General features: G+C 45.6%; 1 protein-coding gene across 2 annotated transcripts in view; it reads left to right on the top strand.

Annotated features, from left to right (window-relative positions):
• Positions 1-3,567: 3,567 nt before the first annotated feature.
• Positions 3,568-20,469, top strand: part of LOC118231930 (glutamate receptor-interacting protein 1-like) — a 211,741-nt gene continuing 194,839 nt past the window's right edge. For both annotated transcript variants that reach the window (XM_035426311.1, XM_035426307.1), the window contains exon 1: positions 3,568-4,343. In XM_035426311.1, the coding sequence (XP_035282202.1) occupies positions 4,289-4,343 (55 nt within the window). In that variant the 5' untranslated portion in view covers positions 3,568-4,288. The remainder of the gene's footprint in view (positions 4,344-20,469) is intronic.

Below are 20,469 nucleotides of genomic sequence, written 5' to 3'. Positions count from 1 at the left end.
TGTACTCCGGCACATTGTATTTGAAATAAAACAATGAATATGAATGACAAGAATAAAAGGCGAGACACCACAGAAAACAAACAGGAACAGAAGTTGGCTGCAGCGCAGGCCTGGCAGAGCACCACCAGGGAAGATACCCAGCGTCTGGTGATGTCTACGCATCGCAGACTTCAGGCAAATGGTAAATGGACTGCATTTATATAGCGCTTTTATCCAAAGCGCTTTACAATTGATGCCTCTCATTCGCCAGAGCAGTTAGGGGTTAGGGGTTAGGTGTCTTGCTCAAGGACACTTCGACATGCCCAGGGTGGGGTTTGAACCGGCAACCCTCCGACTGCCAGACAATCGGTCTTACCTCCTGAGCTATGTCGCCCCAGGCAGTCATCTAATGCAAAGGATTTGCAACCAAGTACTAAATATGACAACTTCATTTCAGATAATGTTAATCTGTCCAATTACTTTTGGCTCCTCTAAAATGAGGAGGGGGTCTATGTACAAAAAGGCCTGTAATCCCTTCACCCAATATGGATGTAAATACCCACAAATTAAAACTGACAGTCTGCACTTTAACTTCATATTCATTGTTAGATTTCAAATCCAAAGCTAAGGCAACAAAAACTGTCTCCCTATCCCAGTATTTTTGCATTTAACTGTATATGATTGTAACTTTGTCTTTCTCAAGCTCTTGCAGTGTTCACTTACCGTGTGAAATGCACTGTCGTACGTTTCTTGGTCTGAGGGCATCTGCTGAACGACCAATTTGGATGCAATTTGGATACGAGGATGCTCACTTTGGGATTAAAATAGTAATTTGCCTGGGATGCATCCACAGAAAGGACAAACCTGCAGAGCTGTCTCCAGCACCAGAGCGTAGCCAAAGGACGCATCCGCCCGTGTGGGGCCAGCTACTCCACACGTAACAGAAGCAAACCACTCAAAGAATGAAGGAGACTGGACACTCGGGGCTGTCCTGAACATCCAAACAGATTATCGTTTACTTCAAATCACATGAGACTACTGTGAGATAACAATTATATTTTTAAATGCATACTGTTCTTCTAGTGACTCAAACTCTTCTGCCTTTTGCAAAAACTTTGTAAATAATTATTTTATGTAGACTCCTTGTGGAAATGAGAGAGCTCTGCGGAATAAAACCAAATGCACTGACGATCTCCTTCTTTGTCCTTAATAATTATTATTAATTAACTAACTGGTGCATTGTGATTCTTTGATCCAATCTCCAAGGTAGATAATTCAGCAAGTGGAAGTACATTTAGTAGCGTATATCACACCCAGGTGGGTGCTACACATTGGTGGTGGATGAGGGGAGTTCCCACTCATCACTGTGAAGCACTTTGAGCGTTCGCAAAAGGGCTAGATGATTCATTCATTCATTCACAATGCTGATAATTAATATTGCTACTCTGTATTAAAGGACGTAGCGCTCTAGCAGTGAGGTGTGAGGGGTACTCTGCAGAAGAAAGGCTGTCAGCACAGTGTTTGGAAAAGACAGCAGGTCATTGCTGGACGCTCGATCCAATGACGCTGCCTCACAAAAAAAAAAAAAAAAAAAAAAAAGGAGAAAAGAGGCCACTTAGGGAAGTGTCGGTTTGACGGCGCAGCGATTTGACGGAGCGCTATCTATCGCTGGGACGATTCAAAGAGCGGACTGATGAGGTCGCCAGATTGATCTTCTGCCAATAACCGCGCGATTTCGCCCGGGCCCCTCTATCTCTCCCCACAGCCCGTTTCGCCTGCTGCTGCGGCGAGGGCTCTCTCTCTCTCGCCGGATCCCACTGGTCGCGCCGGTGACCGTAGGAACAGCGGCGCGCGGGTCATCAGCCGTTCTAGAACGCCCGCGGTCTGGTTCCCGAGCAACGACAGAGGCACGGGAAGCTGATGAAACCTCTAATCTCCACGGGGACAACGAAGATACAGGCGAATAAAGTATTCTTCTTCTTCTTCATCATCTTATTTTTTTATGCGATCATTTTAGCTAATTTAGCAGAGGCCTTTGCCCTACTGTGTCGAGTTCACAGACAGCCCCAGTCTGCCCCTATAAGCGGGACCTGAAGAGAATGTATGCTTGAAGTACCATAGATGCTCATCGAGACGTTCGTCGCGATTACATTAAATCTGGCACTAACCGCTAACAATACTGCCGCCACTCCTGCTGGGCTCACTAATGAGGTCATCCTTCGCCCGTGTGTACCCCGTCCTTCCGAGCACAGTAGCCTGGAGTCATTGACTTTTACAGTTCAAGGAGTCCAGCCTTCGTTACCGCATTAACAGAAACGGAAAGACGTTTCTGTCATGTTAATACGCCCGTGCTACTGCCGCAGATGCAGCTAAATGACTCTGACCGAACGATGTATGCATTTACCCATTTGACTACTCACTGATGATGTTTATTTGTTTAACCAGGGTCCAATTGGCAATTTTATGTCTTAATGCATGGATTTTAAATACTGCACGCTTGACTGAACTGAAAAAGAAATGTTTTTTTGTTTAATGTTTGCCCTGCAGTAAAGCTTTTATCGTTAAAACTAAGTCCCACTTTTCATGTTTCTCATAAATCAATCAGTGCACCTCACACTCACCACCGACAGATGTGGGTGGTAGGCCCCTCCCTCTTTTCCGTCGATGAATGTCGTGAAAAACAGCCTGACCTCCTCCTCCCCTCTTCCTCTCCTCCTCCTCCCCTGTCCTCTCCTCTTTCTCCCCTGTCCTCTCCTCTTTCTCCCCTGTCCTCTCCTCATCTCCTCCTCTTGCTCAGTCTCACATTCAGCAGACTGGGCCTTCGGGGAGGCTGGGCAGCTGAGCGGGAAAGTGCATTCAGACCTTCCCTCCAACGAACGGCCTTCCCTACTCACCCCAGGGTCCTGTACGCCAGCCCCAATGTGGAAGGAGGGTGAGCCCCCCAGGGCAGAATGTGTGTGTGCCTGTGTGTGGGGGGGTGGGGGTTGGGCAGCAGGAGGTGATAGAATTATCTAGAAAAAAGCCCTCTGGGCCTGACACAGTGTCGGTGAAGAGTATGGCGAAACTCCCCACAGCTGTCTTCTGTTCAAGGGCAAGAGCAGATCCATAAAGCTGGTGGGATGGAGGCCCACTGCCTGAAGGGCCTCACTGAGCATGTGCAAACAAAAACATGCCCTACCCGGTACATACATTCACCTGAGCAGGTGGCATTGGAGGTAACTCGCTGATCGCTGTACAGGTGATCATTTTGTTCCCTTTCAATGGACCAGCTGGGGGGAAAAAAAAACCATTATTTATACAATTAATGAGAATTTTGTGGCATCAAGGGATATCAGACTGGTGTGTTGTTTGAATCGTCCAGATAATTTTTTTGGCGGATGACATAGTTCACGTTTTACGCAATGCTCACAACAAAACGCGTCAGTAAGTTTCGTGGTATTTTGAAACGTAGTGGTCATTTAGAGACTTTTTACACAAGTGGAAGGTGCTGCATTATTGTATGTCGCGACTTTACTGCAGTATTGTATGTGATGTATGACCCGGTTACAGTTCCATGTGGTGGCCATACGCTTTCCGCGAAAAAAAAGCCGCACCATTCTTCTGCGCATTCAGTGAAATTCAGAAGTAGCTTTTATACGCGAGATTCAGAATATCCTACGCGTTATTGCATTTTGTCACTTGAAACATATAGACGTATCAGTTTTAATTTTCCAGCTGCATATCACGTTATTTAGTTTCTTCGTTCTGTGAAACGTATTTCTGCATTTAACCTTCGTTGGAAATTACACGCCCATATGTCAAACTGAAGGTGTACTGGTCTGTCTTATCACGTGGACCAGACCATTCCCCAAACCATAGCACTGCGCTTTCCACCCGTACTGGGAACAGGAAGGAAAAGGGACATACACCTGCTCTCGTGGAAACACGATCAACAAACGATGTGTTAAAACGGAAAAGGACTGCAAGTTTACTTGTCACTTCGTAAATCTGTTTAGGCATCCTGTCTCGCGCTGAACAGAGAGGTCTCGCTCTCTCTCTCTCGCTGCGTTCGGTGCTGTCTCGAGCTGAACAGAGAGGTCTCTCTCTCTCGTCGCGTTCGGTGCCGTCTCGTAGTTTTCCTGTGGCTTTCCGCGTCCTTCGCTCTCTCCACGACGAGGCTTTTCGGAGACACGGCGTTGGATTACAGCCGGCAAAGGGGAAAAGGAGAGACAAACGGAAGGATAAACGCGAAGGAAACCTGTGCTGTGCTGGTTGAAATGAGCCAAATGATAGTCTTTGAAACCGTCTGAATGCGCTCACTGCGGAGGAGATGCCGGGCTGGAAGAAGAACATCCCCTCCTGTCTTCAGGCAGAGGAGGAAACAGGTAAGGAAACGCATTGTTCTTGACGTTTGTGTCCGTAGAAGTGTTCTGATGCTACCACCGAATCAGCCGGGTGAAGGCGCGGTATTCGCTCACAGCGATGTGCACGGCCAATATGCTCAACGCCGCGACCAAAGTTGTCGCTGGATTACTGGAAATCATGCGCATTATCTCGTGTGGTCTACGGGATGTTATGTGGTGATGCACGAGGAAAGATGACGCCTGGCTGGTTTCATTCAATGGCAACTTTTTGCGTATCTGCTGAGCAAGTGTTGCGTACTGGTGCTCTGTTTTACCGCCTGTCTCAGGCGGCGCCTATTGGAAGAACTGGCTCTTATTCATACACGGGTCTATTTGGCTTTTATGCACGAACAGTAAAGGTGGTTCGGGTTATGCTTTATGCGTTTGATTCCATGTGTTGGTCGAGGTAACAAAGTTGTAAGCGTTTGATGTAATTACTATGGCTAGATTCGTTTGAAATTGTGAACGCTCGCGCTTGGTACTGGGTTTCTTCTTGAACGCAATCTTCCATAGTTGATGTGTTGGTCTTGCGTTGCAATCTGAATTCTGACGAAATTTCACTGAAATTTTGAATTCCAGTCATCGCGCAAATGATAAACCTGTCAACACCATGAAACCACGAACTACGGTTCACTCAGTTATTTAGCCTTAAGATTTTCGTAAATGCAAGGCACTGATCATTTCATATCACTGTATGGGCGTCATGGTGTCATCTGATTCTGTCTATGGAATTCAAGGAGACGTTAAGATCTGCAACACTGTACAGCCGGTAACTTCCAAACCAGTGGGAAAAAATGTGCTCCACCAGAATCTTAGACTTCAACACCAAAATAGCTGTTAGAACCTGAAAAGTTCGTTATGTTTAGCATATGTTAACGCATTTAAGTGCCATTATACTTTCTTCATATACGAGGACTTGGTAGTCGCCAGTGGAAAATAATTCTTTGCATTTCTTTAGAAATCAACATTTGATTTAGGACATCACGCGTGTACACATTCTCTGCTGCCAAGAGAGTTGCGGTTAGCACATTAATTAGGTCATACTATATGTGTTAGTGTTCTTCCATAACCTGGCGCTGGCGTGGAAAATGTTGAAAATTGCTTTGTAACATACTGAGGCCGCTTGAGAACGTTGCCGTCCCCCCGATGTCGCGTCATATCTGCAGAACCAGGCATACAGAATCAATCAATATGTGCACCTCCGCAATTTTATCATTAAAACTCACAATGTTTAAAAATAAATAAATGAATAAATAAATATGCAACATGTTGTTCTTTCATCCTTGTTATAAGCTCGTAAAGCTTGTCTGATTTGTCAGGTCTGGAAATGAAGTGATTCAATAAATGCATGCTGACATCAATCATGTTTATGTTCTGGATTTGCGGCACCAGGCAAGCTAGTTGCAATTTTCTCCATTGTACAGTAACGCAATGAGTTAGGAAAAGAACAATTGCCTACATATTGACATGTTCACTAGCAGTGGTACCTGTATGCATATTTGTAAGTTAGCTTGGTAATATACTGGCTACTAATAACTATCTTATTGTGATTCTCTTTGCTTGCTACAAGAGTACAGAGGCTAGCAGTCCAGATTTATAGTTTCCCCCCCTCATATAATCACTGAAAGTGTTTTCTGTATGTAGCTGTATGGGCTGGGATTCATTTAATTGTATTTCAGTCAACTTAGAATAAATTAACTGTAATTGAATTCACAAATCGAAAAATGTTCATGATTTATGTACATATTGTAGTGCGATATACATTTGTTTCCATTTATTTTGTTTCTGCTGTGGGTTTGGAGAGAGAGACTGTGTGTGTGTGTGTGTGTGCGTGTGCGTGCATGCGTGCTTGTGTGTGAGTACGTGTGTGTGTGCAGGTTTGTGTGTGTACGTACTTGTGTGTCTGTGTGTGCATCTGTTTGCGTGTGTGCATGCTTGTGTGTGTGTCTGCTCGCTCATGTGTGTGTGTGCATTCTTGTGTGTGTGTGTGTGTGTGTGTGCGTGCATGCGTGTGCAATAGCAGCGGGTCTACCACAGGCTCCTAAACCTGGTCCCCACTGTCTACATGTCACAGCGAGAGACGTGTTTAGCTCACTGAGTGTAAGACCGTCGGGCCCGAGCCGAGGGAACCAATCACAGGTGAGCCGTTTCCTCCCAGGTCCCCAGGACTCACTCAAGAACAACGTATTCCACTGTGGCAAAACATTACGTCCAAAAAATGTAAATGCTTAAAGCGTTTTCTGCCGGCGCGATGTCCTGGCGCGATGTGCACGGTGGCACAGTCTGCGCAGACGTGTATGGATCTCGGCAGGCTCTCCCCGAGTATGAATAGAATATGTAACGCAGTCAGACAATATGTCCAATCACAGCAGAGCAAACGGCTCGCCCTGTATTCAATCAGATGTGTTTCAATCCAGTAACCAGATCGTGACAAGCTGTGCTGATTACAAACGGAATACGACGCTGAATCCCTAGCTGGGAAATGGCATTTAGATAAAAAAAACATATCCCTGGTTTTAATGCAGAAGGGAAACGTGCAGTTAGTGGATATTGTGGCCAAAGGAAGTGCAGTGGCAGTGGTGTGCGTTAAAATAGAGTAGACGACATAAACGGCGTCAGCAGTGGCTCTCGTCTTGTTAAAGGGCAGCCGTGATGGAGGGGGAAGGCGTACCCCCGGGGGGGGGGGGGGGGGGGGGGGGGGGGGGGGGGGGGGGGGGGGGGGGGGGGGGGGGGGGCATCGAACGCGCTCTGAAAAATTCCCGCCGTCGTCTGGCAGGTCAGCGTTTCTCATCTGGCGCGCTGCAGCATGGGTTTTGGGGGGGGGGGGGGGGGCAAGAAGCAGCAGTGATCAGCTGCCGGGCGAGTTTGGGGGGGGGGGGGGGGGGCAAGAAGCAGCAGTGATCAGCCGTCGGGTGGGTTTTGGGGGGGGGGGGGGGGGGCAGAAAACGCGCCATTGGATGGGTTCGAGGGTATGTAGGAAGAAGCCGCTTGGAGGTAAAAATGTAAGGTTCGTTCTGGGGTGGGGGTGGGGGGTGTGGGGGGGGGGGTGGGGGGGGGTTCGGCGGCTCTCATTGGCTCAGCGGTGAACGGCTTTGGGTGTCCCTCCAATCCCGTTCACACTCCGTGCAGCACCAGCACAGGAACATGGGACAGAAAGGCTTTCAATTTCTGCTGACTTTCTCCATCTTTAGAGTGACCTTGTTCCCTTTAATTTTTAATTTCAGTACGGCAATTAATTGTGACCTGAGATTGCTCGCCTCTCCGTGTTAGATCTGTGACAGTTGGCTATCGTCAGTGCTCAGAACGCGTTTGGCCTGCGGTGTCCCAGGTGTGCACAGGCCTGGTCTTGATGGTACCCCAGAAGGGTCTGTGGTGGTATGACTCGTCTCAGCGAGCTGGTCCACGCTTTAAGAGGGGAAAATCTACCTCCTGATGTAAGTGTGTGTGTCCACCCAAACAGGATGTGGGAAAATTTCAGCCCCTGAGCTGGATGAGGCCTTCCTGACCCCTGTGTGTTGCCATGGTGACAATTAAAAACAGTATACGCTATATGACCAAAAGTATCTGGACAAACCGTGGTCTGGGGCCTGTTTTTCATGGTTTGGGCTAGGCCTCTTAGTTCCAGTGAAGGCAAATTTTAATGCTACAGCATACTATCAAATTCTGGCTGATCCTGTGCTTCCCCTACTGTTTGGGGAAGGCCCTTGTCTGTTTCAGCACGACAATGCCCCCAGACACACCACGAGGTCCATAACGATGTGGTTTTGTTGAGGACGGTGTGGAAGAACTTGACTGGCCTGCACAGTGTCCTGACCTCAACCACATTCAACACCTTTGGGATCATTTGGAAACTGCACTCAGAAGGAAAATATTGTAGTAGCGCGATCAGTTCATCTTTCAGCAGTAAGTGTTAAATAATAGAATGCGTTTCTTGAGCTGATATGTTATTGAATGTTCCATAATTGTATTATACACTTTCAATCACTGCACTTATAGTAATATCTGCATTATGTATGTACAAACAGAGGCTGCCTACAAGACACAGATGTCTCCCACTATCTTCCGTGGCAAAGGTTCAGTTTCATGTGCTTACTGTAATTGTTTTTTTTTTTTTGGTAAACGTAGAATTATTTTCGAGCTCCGATTTGAGCTGGGCCAAGGCTTTAAGGTGTTAAGGAATAACGTTGAGGTAAACTTACGGACGATATTTTAGAGGACGGCTGCTTTAATAACTGTATGCTACAATTCTGTACACGTTTTACCCATATTTCTGGCAGAGTCATTGATGCTAATCCAATTAAATAAGTTAATTTTCTGCTTTGGCTGGAGGGAGCCTGAGCAAACGCTCTCAGATAAGAGGAACAAAGGCGTCTTCGCAGGGTGTAATGCGGCGATGCGGTGTGATGTTGACTCCGTGACCGATCACTGTATCCGGAGTAATTTTGTTTTGTGAATTGTATCTGGAGCCCAAACCGGTTGTGTGATTATCTGGTTTAGACAGAGCCGCGCGGTTTTTGGGCCGGAGGGGACCGTGTCACACGGTCTTACGCTCGGGGGCGTTTTTGTTCAGACCTGACTTCTGAGGCACGCTGCAGGACTTTGAAGAGGCACGGTCACGAGCAGAATCTTTCCACGCCGATCTTTAAAGATGCCTCTGAAAAGACAATCGTTGGCACAGCACGCAGACCCTAATGTGGAGGTGAAGGGGGGGAAACGGAACACCGCCACGGCTGATCACAGAATACGGACAAAACCAAAACGAACTGGTTAACAGCGATAAGCTGTGGGCTGCTGGTTGCTGCAGAATAAGGCAGGGAAATAGTTAAGCCAGATTTGACTTCAGTGTGCACTTCCAGCTGTACAGCAGAAAACAGGGAACATTCATCTCATTCCGTCTGTTTTGTGTCCATAAATATAAAGCAAACACACACAAAAACACACGACCTTGCATATGGAAATTCGTTGGATGTGGAAATATTGTGTTCACTGTTGCAGTCATTAACATTTATGTGCGAGTGAGAAAAATCGTAAAATAATATGAGATCATATTAATAAAACAGCTCTAATTGAAATGCCAAGGTGTATTGGGACGTGGCTTGTTAGTGGGAAATTAACATTTATTTGCAGAAAACAGAGCAAGGAGAATACAAATATACATGCAGCATAATGTTGTTTATCTCTGGGTGTTAGAAGTAAGGAAGGAAGGAAGTAAGGGAAAAAAAAAATAAAGAAATGGCATTTTCTGCGTTCAGGCAAAAAAATGTGAATTCATTGCTCCGTCCCTTTTTCCATTTAAAGCCCCTTTTGCTCTTCATGCCTCTCGTGTTGCATTTTTAATGGACCCTATTAATTCCAGTGCTGATTGATTCGGGGCGAGATCGTCGTCATGGCAGGGGCTTCTGGAATGATCCCCACCGTATGACGCAGCAGAGAGCATGCTGGGAAAAAGGGGGCACCGGGGACAGCCTCATCTCCACTGTTCTTCCACTGTCATACGTAGTTTAACTTGAACATGGTTATTTAACATCATGGCCTTTTTTTTAAACCTTTTTTAGAGATTTTAAAATCCAGTTATTTATTGCAGAGTTCATAGGCTTACGTGCAGTGCAGTGACAAAACAAGTCTTGGCCCATTTGCTTGTGTTTCTCAGGCACGTTGGTTGTAGCTTTATTTCGTCTGTTCGAAGGAATGCACGGAACACCCGTCTTTCAGTGATATTTAAATATAATCAGGGTGTCCACCGTTCTGGAATAAATCCATATGCCTGCCGTAAGCCATTGTGGATCGGGGAAGGCGATCAGCGATTGGTGGAAGCGAGCTGCAGTGTGATTCGTCCGTAAGCGTACTGTATTCACGATGAGTACGCGCCGACTTGCGTTCTGATCAGAGAGGGTAATTATTTGACGAGTGTGTGCGCAACGTGAAAATGACAAGCGTAATGAAAAAGCTGAAGCTCAGTCGGGCCTGGGAGTTAAGATCTTAGTTTGATAATTACATTTCCCCCCCCCCCCCCCCGAGATGGCTTAACTTTTAGAAGGTTACTTGGTCAAGATCGATTCCATGGGACAGCAAGAAATCAAAAATATAGAAACCCACACAGCTGTGTTTAATGTTTATCACAGTTTTACAACTATTTTATTTTTTTTATCACATTTTATCACCGTGATCTTTTATGGCTTTGGTGTACAGCTCCTCTGAATTATGGAAAATTATATATTGATATTTTGCTATGTGTGCTATGGATTAACTTCACCTCCTATAGTGATTAATTTCTGTGGTCAGAAATGTCAACAGCCGATTATCATTGCAGGATGATGGTGAGTATTGGCTAATCCTTTAATATAGGCCATCCCATTTTCAGTGTCGATCATTATCTATAAATACAGATATTATAATAAATATGCACTACACAGACATAAACATGAAATATGACAACTTGCAGGTACCTGCCATATGTTTGTTCTGGTTTAAAAACAATATCATAGCAAAGATAACAACTAAAGTATCTACAGTAACTGTAGCAATGGTATATGCGGCATGTAAAAAAGTTTAGGCACCTCTTTGGGGTGATTCATTAGTATTTGATTTACCTGTTAGGCCTTAAATTAGACCAGGTGATGGCAGTTCCTGAGCTTCATAATAACTCTGGGCCTTCTAACCTCACTGGGTGTTGTGCTTTCACTCCCCACCCATGGACACCTCCACACAGCTCACAAAGACTTCAGAATAAAGATAACTGACTCTTATAAAGCAGGGGAAGGCTATACGCGGACATCTACATGCCTCCGGCTTGGAATTTCCACAGTTAGAAACACCATTAGGAAATGGAAGTTGAGGGGAACCGTTGAAGTCAAGGCAAGATCTGGAAGGCTGAGATAAAACGAGAGGTTAGAGCTGAGATAGAACCGCTCATAGACTGGTCAGGCATGCAAAATTAAAACTCGCATATCAGTGCTTAAGGACCTGCGGGAAGGTTTAGTTGACACAGTGGTGATGCACCGGTCCACGGTGCAGTGTTGCTTCTGCAAAAAAAACGATATGCATGGAAGAGTTGCCAGAAGGAAACTGCGATCTCATCACTACAGTTAATAATAAAATGTAGTGCGAGCAGAAGGAGAAAATGGATTCAAATAGATATTAACAAATTGTAGAACCCAATGTCCCGGAGTCTGTGAAAAAAATTGAAGCTGAGAAGAGGCTGGGTATTTCAACAAGACGATGATCCGAAACCCAAATCACATTCAACTACTTAAAGGAATGAAGGATTAAGGCTCCGGAATGGCCTTCACAGTTCCCAGACTTGAATATTACTGAAAATCTGTGGGGAGATCTTAAACATCCAGTGCAGGCAAGAAGACCTAAGTATATTTATGAACTAGAAGGGTTCCGCAAGGACAAGAGGGCAAAACATCCCTAAAGCAAGAAGTGGAAAGGCTGTTATAGCCGGCTACAGGAACTGTCTGGAAGCTGTGATTTCTTCCAAAGGACATGTTACTATGTAGCGTCTGACGGAGTGCTGAAACTTAATTTATTCAACCTGCTAAATTCAGCATATAAAAAAAGTAATTGTGCATTAAAATGAAATGTGCCACGTTTAAGTCTGTCCTGTGCAGATGTTGTGTTAACTAATTTTCATTTGAAGATGCAAGAAAAGATTGAATTTGACCAGGGGTGCCCAAAGCTTGTGCATGCCACTGTGTGAATGTACGGTGCAGCCCATAAGTGTTTGGACAGTGACACAATTTTTGTTCTCTCAGCTCTGTACTCCAGCACACTGGAACAGAAATAAAATGATGAATATGAGGTTAAAGTTCAGACTGCCGGCTTAAATTTGAGGGTATTTGCATAGCAGGTGAACCGTGTAGGAATTACTGACCAAAAGTAATTGGAAAATTGGCTGCTCAGCTGTTTCTTGGCCAGCTGCGTGTTGCTGAATCATTAGTCACAATAAAGCTAACAGTTGGTGTAGGGTTGATTCTAGGTGTGGCACATGCCTTTGAAGTGTGTTGCTTGTGTCCCTAAACACGAGGACCAAAGAAATGTCAACACCAATAAAGCAGGACGCCATGACACTGAAAAACCAAATCATCCGCACTCACCTACTCGCAATTTGAGAATTTAGCAGTTGCAAAATATGCATTATGACCACTTCCTGGCTCCTGATATTTCTTCAGTGATACACCCTCAAGAAACAGCTTTGGGTTTAAAATCAACCAGTCGGAACACCCGCCTGTACCTGCCGTACTTACTTTGTGTTTTAAATAAACAGATTTGGTTTTTTGGTGAGTTTTCACGGTGCTGCAGGTAAAAGGTTGTGGAGAGACGCCATGACTGAGCGGAGACTATTGTTGAAAAGTGTGGGTGCACGTGGGCTCCCCTGGGGGTCCCCCTTGGGGAGCAGTGTGAGAGCAGGATGGGAGGAGGGCGGTGCTATTTTTACGCCCGTCCCTCGATATGTGTTTTGGTTCTTCTGAGTGCATTTGACTGCCTAAATTGCATTTTGCCATATCCTCCCTGCTGTGGGGGCAAAATTTAAAAGTTTGGTCACAAAAAAGCTGTTAAAATCAATCAGAGCACTTGGCAATAGCCTAACTATTTTTTTCATGGTATAAATAAACATTTATTTATTATTTGTATGCTCCCATCTCTTTTCACTTTTTTATTGCATGAATGAGATTAAGTGCTTTCCTCAACGTGCCCTTTTTGCTTTGATGTTGTATGTCAAATTTGATTTCGGCCTTACTGATTTGCCTATAAAATTTTGGCCTTTCAAGGCACAAGCGGCTTTGCACACATAATCACGACTTTGTGCTTTGGTCAGTCTTAATGAAACACAAGTATTTAGGAAAATCTGAGCATTTCTGAATGAAAGATAGTACAGCTAGAGAGAAAACTGAATCCTGTTTCCTGTACAACACCCCCCTCCCCCTCCCCCTCCCCCTCCCCCTCCCCCCCACTTCCCTGAAAGTGAATCTGATGTAAGGCAATGCCCCGGTGCATTGTGGGTTTTCTGAAGGGCACCGTGGAACCTTGGGAATCACACTGAAGAGCGGGAGAACTGCTTACGCCTGGCCTCCGTGTCGCGATTGTGAAGATATCCGCTCCGTTACGTCGTCTGTGGCTCCAAAGCGCCATTAACCCCGTCCTGGGCAGCGCGCGCGTCGGCCGTGCATTCCTGCACAGATCAAATGGCCGTTTGAGAAATGTTTACTGCGTTCCTCATCATCCTTCAGATCGTTATTAAAGCAGGCTGCAGGAGTCTCGCCGTCTGTGGTCACAGGGAAAAAACTACTTTAAAAACTGGCCACCAGAGACCCACTTTCCATGAAATGGTAATTTAAAATGGTTTAGTTAAACCATTTGTTTCCAAATTTTCAACAGTAGTTTTTAAAAAAAAAAAATATTTATTTGTATAGTATGCTGAAATCCTCTCCATATTTCAGACCAGATTCATGAATATCTCATTCTATTTTAGAGTTGATCTTAATGTAATCCAAGAATTTTTGTCTGTAATACTATTCTCATTCATAATGCTTATTTAAAATAAGATTTCAAATTTGAATGAATTTAATATATTTCAATAGCAATAGTATTAACAGGCATACACTGTACGCTTTCTGGTCTTGCCCAATGAAATGTGGGAGAGGTCTGAAGAATTTTCTCCTGGAAAACTGGAGAGACCGTATTGATTTTGAGCTTCCGCTCCTGATGCAAATGGACTCCAATCACATTCAACTGATGGGAAACAGTTACATTATGCAGAGCCCCGGCTAGCAATCAAACCCATAAACCTAGAGTTGCATGCCCAGCTCCCCAGCCGTAGCGGTACACCACCGCCTGGCACTGCTCTGCCCTGTGCCACAGCTAGATGAGAGAAACTGCTTTTAGCAGGGGTGTAGCAATACGATACGATAAAATACGACTTCTCTGTTTATTTTATAACGATATTATGCGATTAATGACGATTAATCAATATATGGTACGATGTGATTCGCTGTGAATGTGAATGTGACCATTAGATGTGACAGATTCTCCCCACCCCACTGACACTCAAAGAGACGGTTGAAATACTGAACAGTCTAACTTTCAAAGTTAACAAGCGTGTTTATTAACTGTAGTGCCTCAATTTGCCTTAATAAAAGTTTGTGATGTAAATGAAAGATTCATCTCGATACGGATCGATTCATACGTGTCACGTTGATGCAGTTTGTATTGTGATGTTTGCATCAATGCTTCATTACACCCCTGGTCTGTAGCAGTCTTTCATCTGGGTTAACCCCAGCGTTGCTGTGATAATCATCAGAGCTGTTGTTCAAGTATAAATAAATAATGAGTCCGCACTGGAAGCAATCAAATGAAATGAAAAAAACAAAATAAAAGAACCTGCAAAATAATCCCCTATTTCATGGCGCGTAATAACGTGCAGTAACGAACATGGTTTTGTTTCATCTGAATAGCAGGTTTGTTTGTTCTCAGAAAACTTATGCATACTTAATTTTAGCATTTATTGTGCTCAGCTGATTTATCTGTGGCCTGGGTCTAGGGCTAAGCTCTGGGAACAGTGTTGGGAAGTGTGTGGGTGTACAGCTAAGTTCAGTGTTGGGGAGTGTGTGGCTAAGTGTGTGGCTCTCTAAGCTCTGGGAACAGTGTTGGGAAGTGTGTGGATCTCTAAGCTCTGGGAACAGTGTTGGGAAGTGTGATGTGATGATTACATGGCGATGTAAATGCATCAAGGCCTGAAGTGCTGGCCCCAAAGGAATATCAGTTGGTATGTGTGTTAGAGGCACATGCCACAGGTGCCGCATGCTCAAATTTGAACCTGTGTGTGAGTTTGCCATTTTTATTGATTGTCACTGACCTTTGACCTTTTGCTTGTGCCTGTCCATTCAGATGGCATGAGTAGCTCAATGGGCATTGTAGAATGAACGCGGAGGACCGATCCGTGCGAATATTTATCACGGGGGTTAATACAGCATGTGACAGACAGCTGGAATGGATCGCTCTGCGGTTCGATCGACGCCGGACCTCACATACTCGAGATTAAGCCCAGAATCCCGCTTGATTTAAAAGACATGTAATTGACTTGAGGTTGCAAACTTTATTCAGATACAGGATGTTCTGTGCTACAAGCTAATTTAGATTTTTAATGAGAAGTTGATAATTTCAGATTTTATAGCTTTTTACTACAACCATATTACTACAATCAATTTGTACAACCGACAAATTTATATGTTCTATTTATTTTCCTCTCTGGTTTCAGTGTGTCTTAATGTGATTCTGAAGTAAATGTGCGAGCTGGAACATTCCTAAACGGGCATTAAAGAGGGATAAAGAACTACGAGGGGGGTAATTAGGCCAGGCAGGGTCGAGAGTTCCTCTTGTATAACCCGAGGACATGCTCAGACACGCACGCACGCACGCACGCACACACGCACGCACGCATACACACACACACGCATGCACGCACGCACGCACGCATACACACACACACACGCGCAGTGTACGGTGCCCAGACCGGCCCTGCTGTAGTTCTCAGGTTCCTCATATCCGCTGACTCAGCGAACACGGCCTGACGGCTGACGCGCCGCTGCGTTCGCCTCAGAGCATGGCCGTTATTTCCGTTATTTCCGTTCGTTTATCTGACGAGTGAATGCCCTTGGACGGCTGCTGACCGAAACACATCGTCCACGACCGTCTTTAGAAAAAGCTGTACTGCTGAAGGTTCCGGCAGAAGTGGACGGATTCTGTTGAGACTTCACACATTTTGTTTAATTTTGTTTCAGGCAAAGAGGCCCTGAATAGCCTTCCCACTGCATGGCCTTGCCAATAAAGTGTGTGTGTGTGTGTGTGTGTGTGAGAGTGTGTGAGTGTGTGTGTGTGTGTGTGTGTTTGTGTGTTTGTGTGTGTGGGTGGGGGGGGGGGGGGGCATTAGGTAAAGACTCCTGGAGTCTTAGAGATTTGGGGGAAATTGTGTGTAAGTAAAGAGCTGGTATGAGGCCTCGCACCCTTGGGGATAAATTTTGCACAGATTCTCTGATCCTCGCCCTATCCAAGTGGACTGAAAATGAGCTGAGACAATGAGATGAGCCCATTAAGACAAGCAAACTGAGACGATAACTCCAGAAACACGGACTGTGTATCTGAACAGTGCAGGGGTCTGTGGAAATGTAGATATGCTGGGGAATGCCTGAGAGCCAGGACAGGTAGACAGGTAGACAGAGTATTTGTGGTTATTGTACTGTACTCTCCATAAACACATCATCCATAAAGAACTGTACAGGTGAAGCACAGGGAAGTCAGGAAAAGTCAAACAATCAATTAACTAATCAGCTAGTCCGCTCACTAATCATTTGAGCAAGCATTCAACCAATCAGAATGTTTTTGGCAAAGAGCATTTTCACACAGTTAAATGTTCACAAAATGCTGAACAAAAGTGCTTCCCGTAAGGATCAGATAAACTCTGATAATAATCCACCACAGATCAGAATAAACCAAATTATGAAGGCAACCAAAAACTCAAAGCAAAAAAAAGTCAAAGCAAACCTGATTGCTATCGGGCCCTAAAATATGATTACACATTAGCTGTGTATCTCTTCACTGTCACTGATGTGAAGCAGGGACAGACCCTGACCTAACACAAGCTCTATGACCACAGCCATGGCCATTGACCAAGGCGTTTATGAAGGATGAATGGGCATGGTTTCCAAAGGACAAAAAGGCTGCATGGTCACTGTGCAACTGACGATGTGGAACCAGAGACGCACTTTCTCCTACATTGTTAAAAAAAAAATACAGAATTGAAATAAAAAATGTTTTAGTCTTACTGGAGCGTCACTGGCTGCACGGTGTGTGGTGACATGCCAACCTGAGAGACAACTCCACCGTCGTGCGTTGTCCGAGACTGTTTGAACTTAGTCTATATTGCAGTCTTTATGGTTATTGCTGTATTATTTTTATTGTTATTGCTTTGTGTGGTCATGCCAATAAAGCCCACTTAAATTGAATCAGAGAGAGATAGAGAGTGTGAGAGAAAGAGAGAGTGAGAGAGGGAGGAGAGAGAGAAGAGGGAGCGAGACCGCACACACACACACACACACACGCACGCACGCGCGCACGCACACGCACACGCGCGCACGCACACGCACACGCACACACGCACGCACACACGCACACACGCACACACACACACACACACGCGCGCGCACACACGCACATATACAAAGTTGTATTCTGTTCATATGCTTAGTGTTTGTTGTACTCATGCTTTGGCAATATGTATGTATGTGTATATATATATATGTGTGTGTGTATATATATGTGTATATATATATATATATGTCATGCCAGTAAAGCTTATTTGAGTTTGAATTATTTGAATTTGAGGGAGAGAGAGAGAGAGAGAGAGAGAGAAAGGGGGGAGAGAGAGAGAGACGGAGAGAGAGAGAGATGGTGAGTTGAATTGAATCGGAGGGCATGGAAAATTAAGCACAGGATGTAAGCGGGCTGTCTCACACGTTGTTGCTTTGGCAGGGATATACTGCGGCTGCATACCAAGCAGGTGAGCAGCGAGGGTAAGGCACACAGCCCTGAGAGTGATCTGCGGCTGTCCTGCCCCATTAAGAGCCCAACCTGCCCCGACGGGGGGGGGGGGAGGGGGGGGCTGGGGCGCCACGGGCCCATTAATAACCCGGTGACAACAAGGACGGCTCCTGCATTCTATGCTGTCACACACACCACACAAAGGCAGGCTGTACACACGCGCTGTCCGCAGGCCCCGCCACGAGCGTGTGCTTAATTTATTTCTCGGGTTTTACGCTCAGCCGATCGATAGATTAGGTCATGAATCACATGCCTACGAGGGTCTCGCTGAACAGCACCAAATGGGAGAGGGTCTGTGCAAAAGCTCTGTTTTTAAACTCAGACAAATAACTAATTAACCAGCCCTGTATATATGGCTTAACGTATTTTACTGCTAGCTAGTGAAGTGGTGTTTAATTTTGTCTAATGGGGTAATGTGTTTTTTTTTTTTTTACCAGAATCCTAGCTGCAGCATTTTGTAAGGGGCAGAGGGTGCAGTAGCACACAGAGTATGTGGATGTTGATTTATTTTGGCTTTTAGAAATTTTATTTTATGCTTTTACAACCAGGTAGGACAGCTGAGTGATGACTTTTGGGGGGGGTGGGGCGGGGGTGCGTGTGTTAAATCAGCAGCGAATGCAGAGGATTGTGTACCAGTCAAACGCAGGGGCGGGTTTGCGAGCCAGATGTAGGGCTCCAGCTTTGTGGGAATTTGACCAGATGGCGTCTTTAGTGGCCACATTGAGACCGGACCTGGGTTTCACATCCCAGTCAAAGGGCGGAACCTTCTACGGCACAGGGCACCTGCCACCCACCAGCTCTCTTCCAGTGACAGCCTGGTTCTCCAGGTCACCCAACAGCTCTGTTCCAGTGACAGCCTGGTTCTCTCAGGTCACTCACCAGCTCTGTTCCAGTGACAGCCTGGTTCTCCCAGGTCACTCACCAGCTCTGTTCCAGTGACAGCCTGGTTCTCCAGGTCACCCAACAGCTCTGTTCCAGTGACAGCCTGGTTCTCCCAGGTCACCCATCCAACTGCTAATCTGTCCAGTTATTCCCATCCACACCTGCTTAGCCTCAGTCCATCCATTCATCCATTATCTATACCCGCTTATTCCTGGTCAGGGTCACGGGAGGTGCTGGAGCCTATCCCAGCATGCATTGGGCAAGATGCAGGAATACATCCTGGATGGGTCGTCAATCTATCGCAGGGCACACACACCGTTCACTCACACACTCGCTCACATACTCATACCTACTGTAGGGGAAATTTAGAGTCTCCGATTAGCCTAACCTGCATGTCTTTGGACTTACCTCAAAACGCAGCTGGCGTTCATATGATAAGCAGAGACAGAGTATGAGCACTGAGTACACGTGCTGTTCTTTCTCCAATGAAAAACAAGTGGTGTCATGTTATTGCAGGTATTTAAATGTCTGAGAATGAACACAAATTTAGTAACTTTGTGCTCTAGTCTTTCATCGTTTTCCATATGCTGTGGAGAGTAGCTGTGGTCTCTCAGAGCGGTTTCAAAATCACACGGTTGAACACCACAGCTGTTGGGCTCTGTCTTGTGTGCTTTTAATAAGTCCAATGAGGGTGTAGAACAATGGTTCCAGATCCCTTACGTGGATGGATGTGCACAGTACCTTATGTTGGACTAACAGTTTGCCACATGTGGGAATTGTGTAAGAAAGGGTGGAGAAACCCCCTGTTAAACACGAAAAGCCCGCCCACAGCCGTTCACAAAACGTTATTTCAGTTTGAAAACATTCCCTGTTATTTATCATATAACATCACAACGATTCTGGAAATTTTCCGACATGTTATTAATGTGCTTGGACCATCCACTCTGTAATGTTTTATTGTAGCCAAACGTGAACCTGCTTGGAATGATCAGAGAAAAGATAAACAATGCTGGAACCTTAACGGCTAGATTTTGAAAAATCTTTGAACGTAATTGGTGTCACAGTGTAACAAAGCTGAGATGCACCTGATCAAATAAACCAACGTACATGATGGTTTTAATCTGTCTTTGCCATGTTTTTTAAAGTGGAGCGCCACATTTTCTGCCTGTTGTGGAAGTCTGTTTGTCTGGCACATCTTGTTATCTGGTCCCCAGAGAACTCTGCTCGCTGCTGCACAGCATCCAATGAGAAGAAGCTGTCATGGTGGCACATCCGAACGGATGACTAGACGTCCTCCACCCCCGTCATCCCCTCCTCTATCGTCTCTCTCTGATGCATTCTGGGTAACGTTGTCGGACTCGGGCCGGCCGCAGAGGACGCTTCCTCGCAGGCTTTGGCTGTTGTCATGGTTTTTATCGTTCCTCCTTCACCTCCGATTCCGGGGACGTGGGAAAAGGGCGCCTCAGGTGAAGGAGGATGAGGGTGATGAGGAAGAGCTCGGCCTGAGCCTGGCCTCCTCAGTTAGTCAGCTTCGCATCATCTCGCTCTGCCGCCTCGTTCGCTCGGGTGTACAGCTCTCTTTCTTTTTGGAGGAAATGGGGCGCGTTGCTTTTCTCAAGAGCCCCAT

This window comes from Anguilla anguilla, chromosome 7, assembly GCF_013347855.1.
Source record: "Anguilla anguilla isolate fAngAng1 chromosome 7, fAngAng1.pri, whole genome shotgun sequence".
Lineage (NCBI taxonomy): Eukaryota > Metazoa > Chordata > Actinopteri > Anguilliformes > Anguillidae > Anguilla > Anguilla anguilla.
The sequence above is the reverse complement of the archived record's forward strand: the minus strand, read 5'-3'. Positions and strand labels throughout refer to the sequence as shown.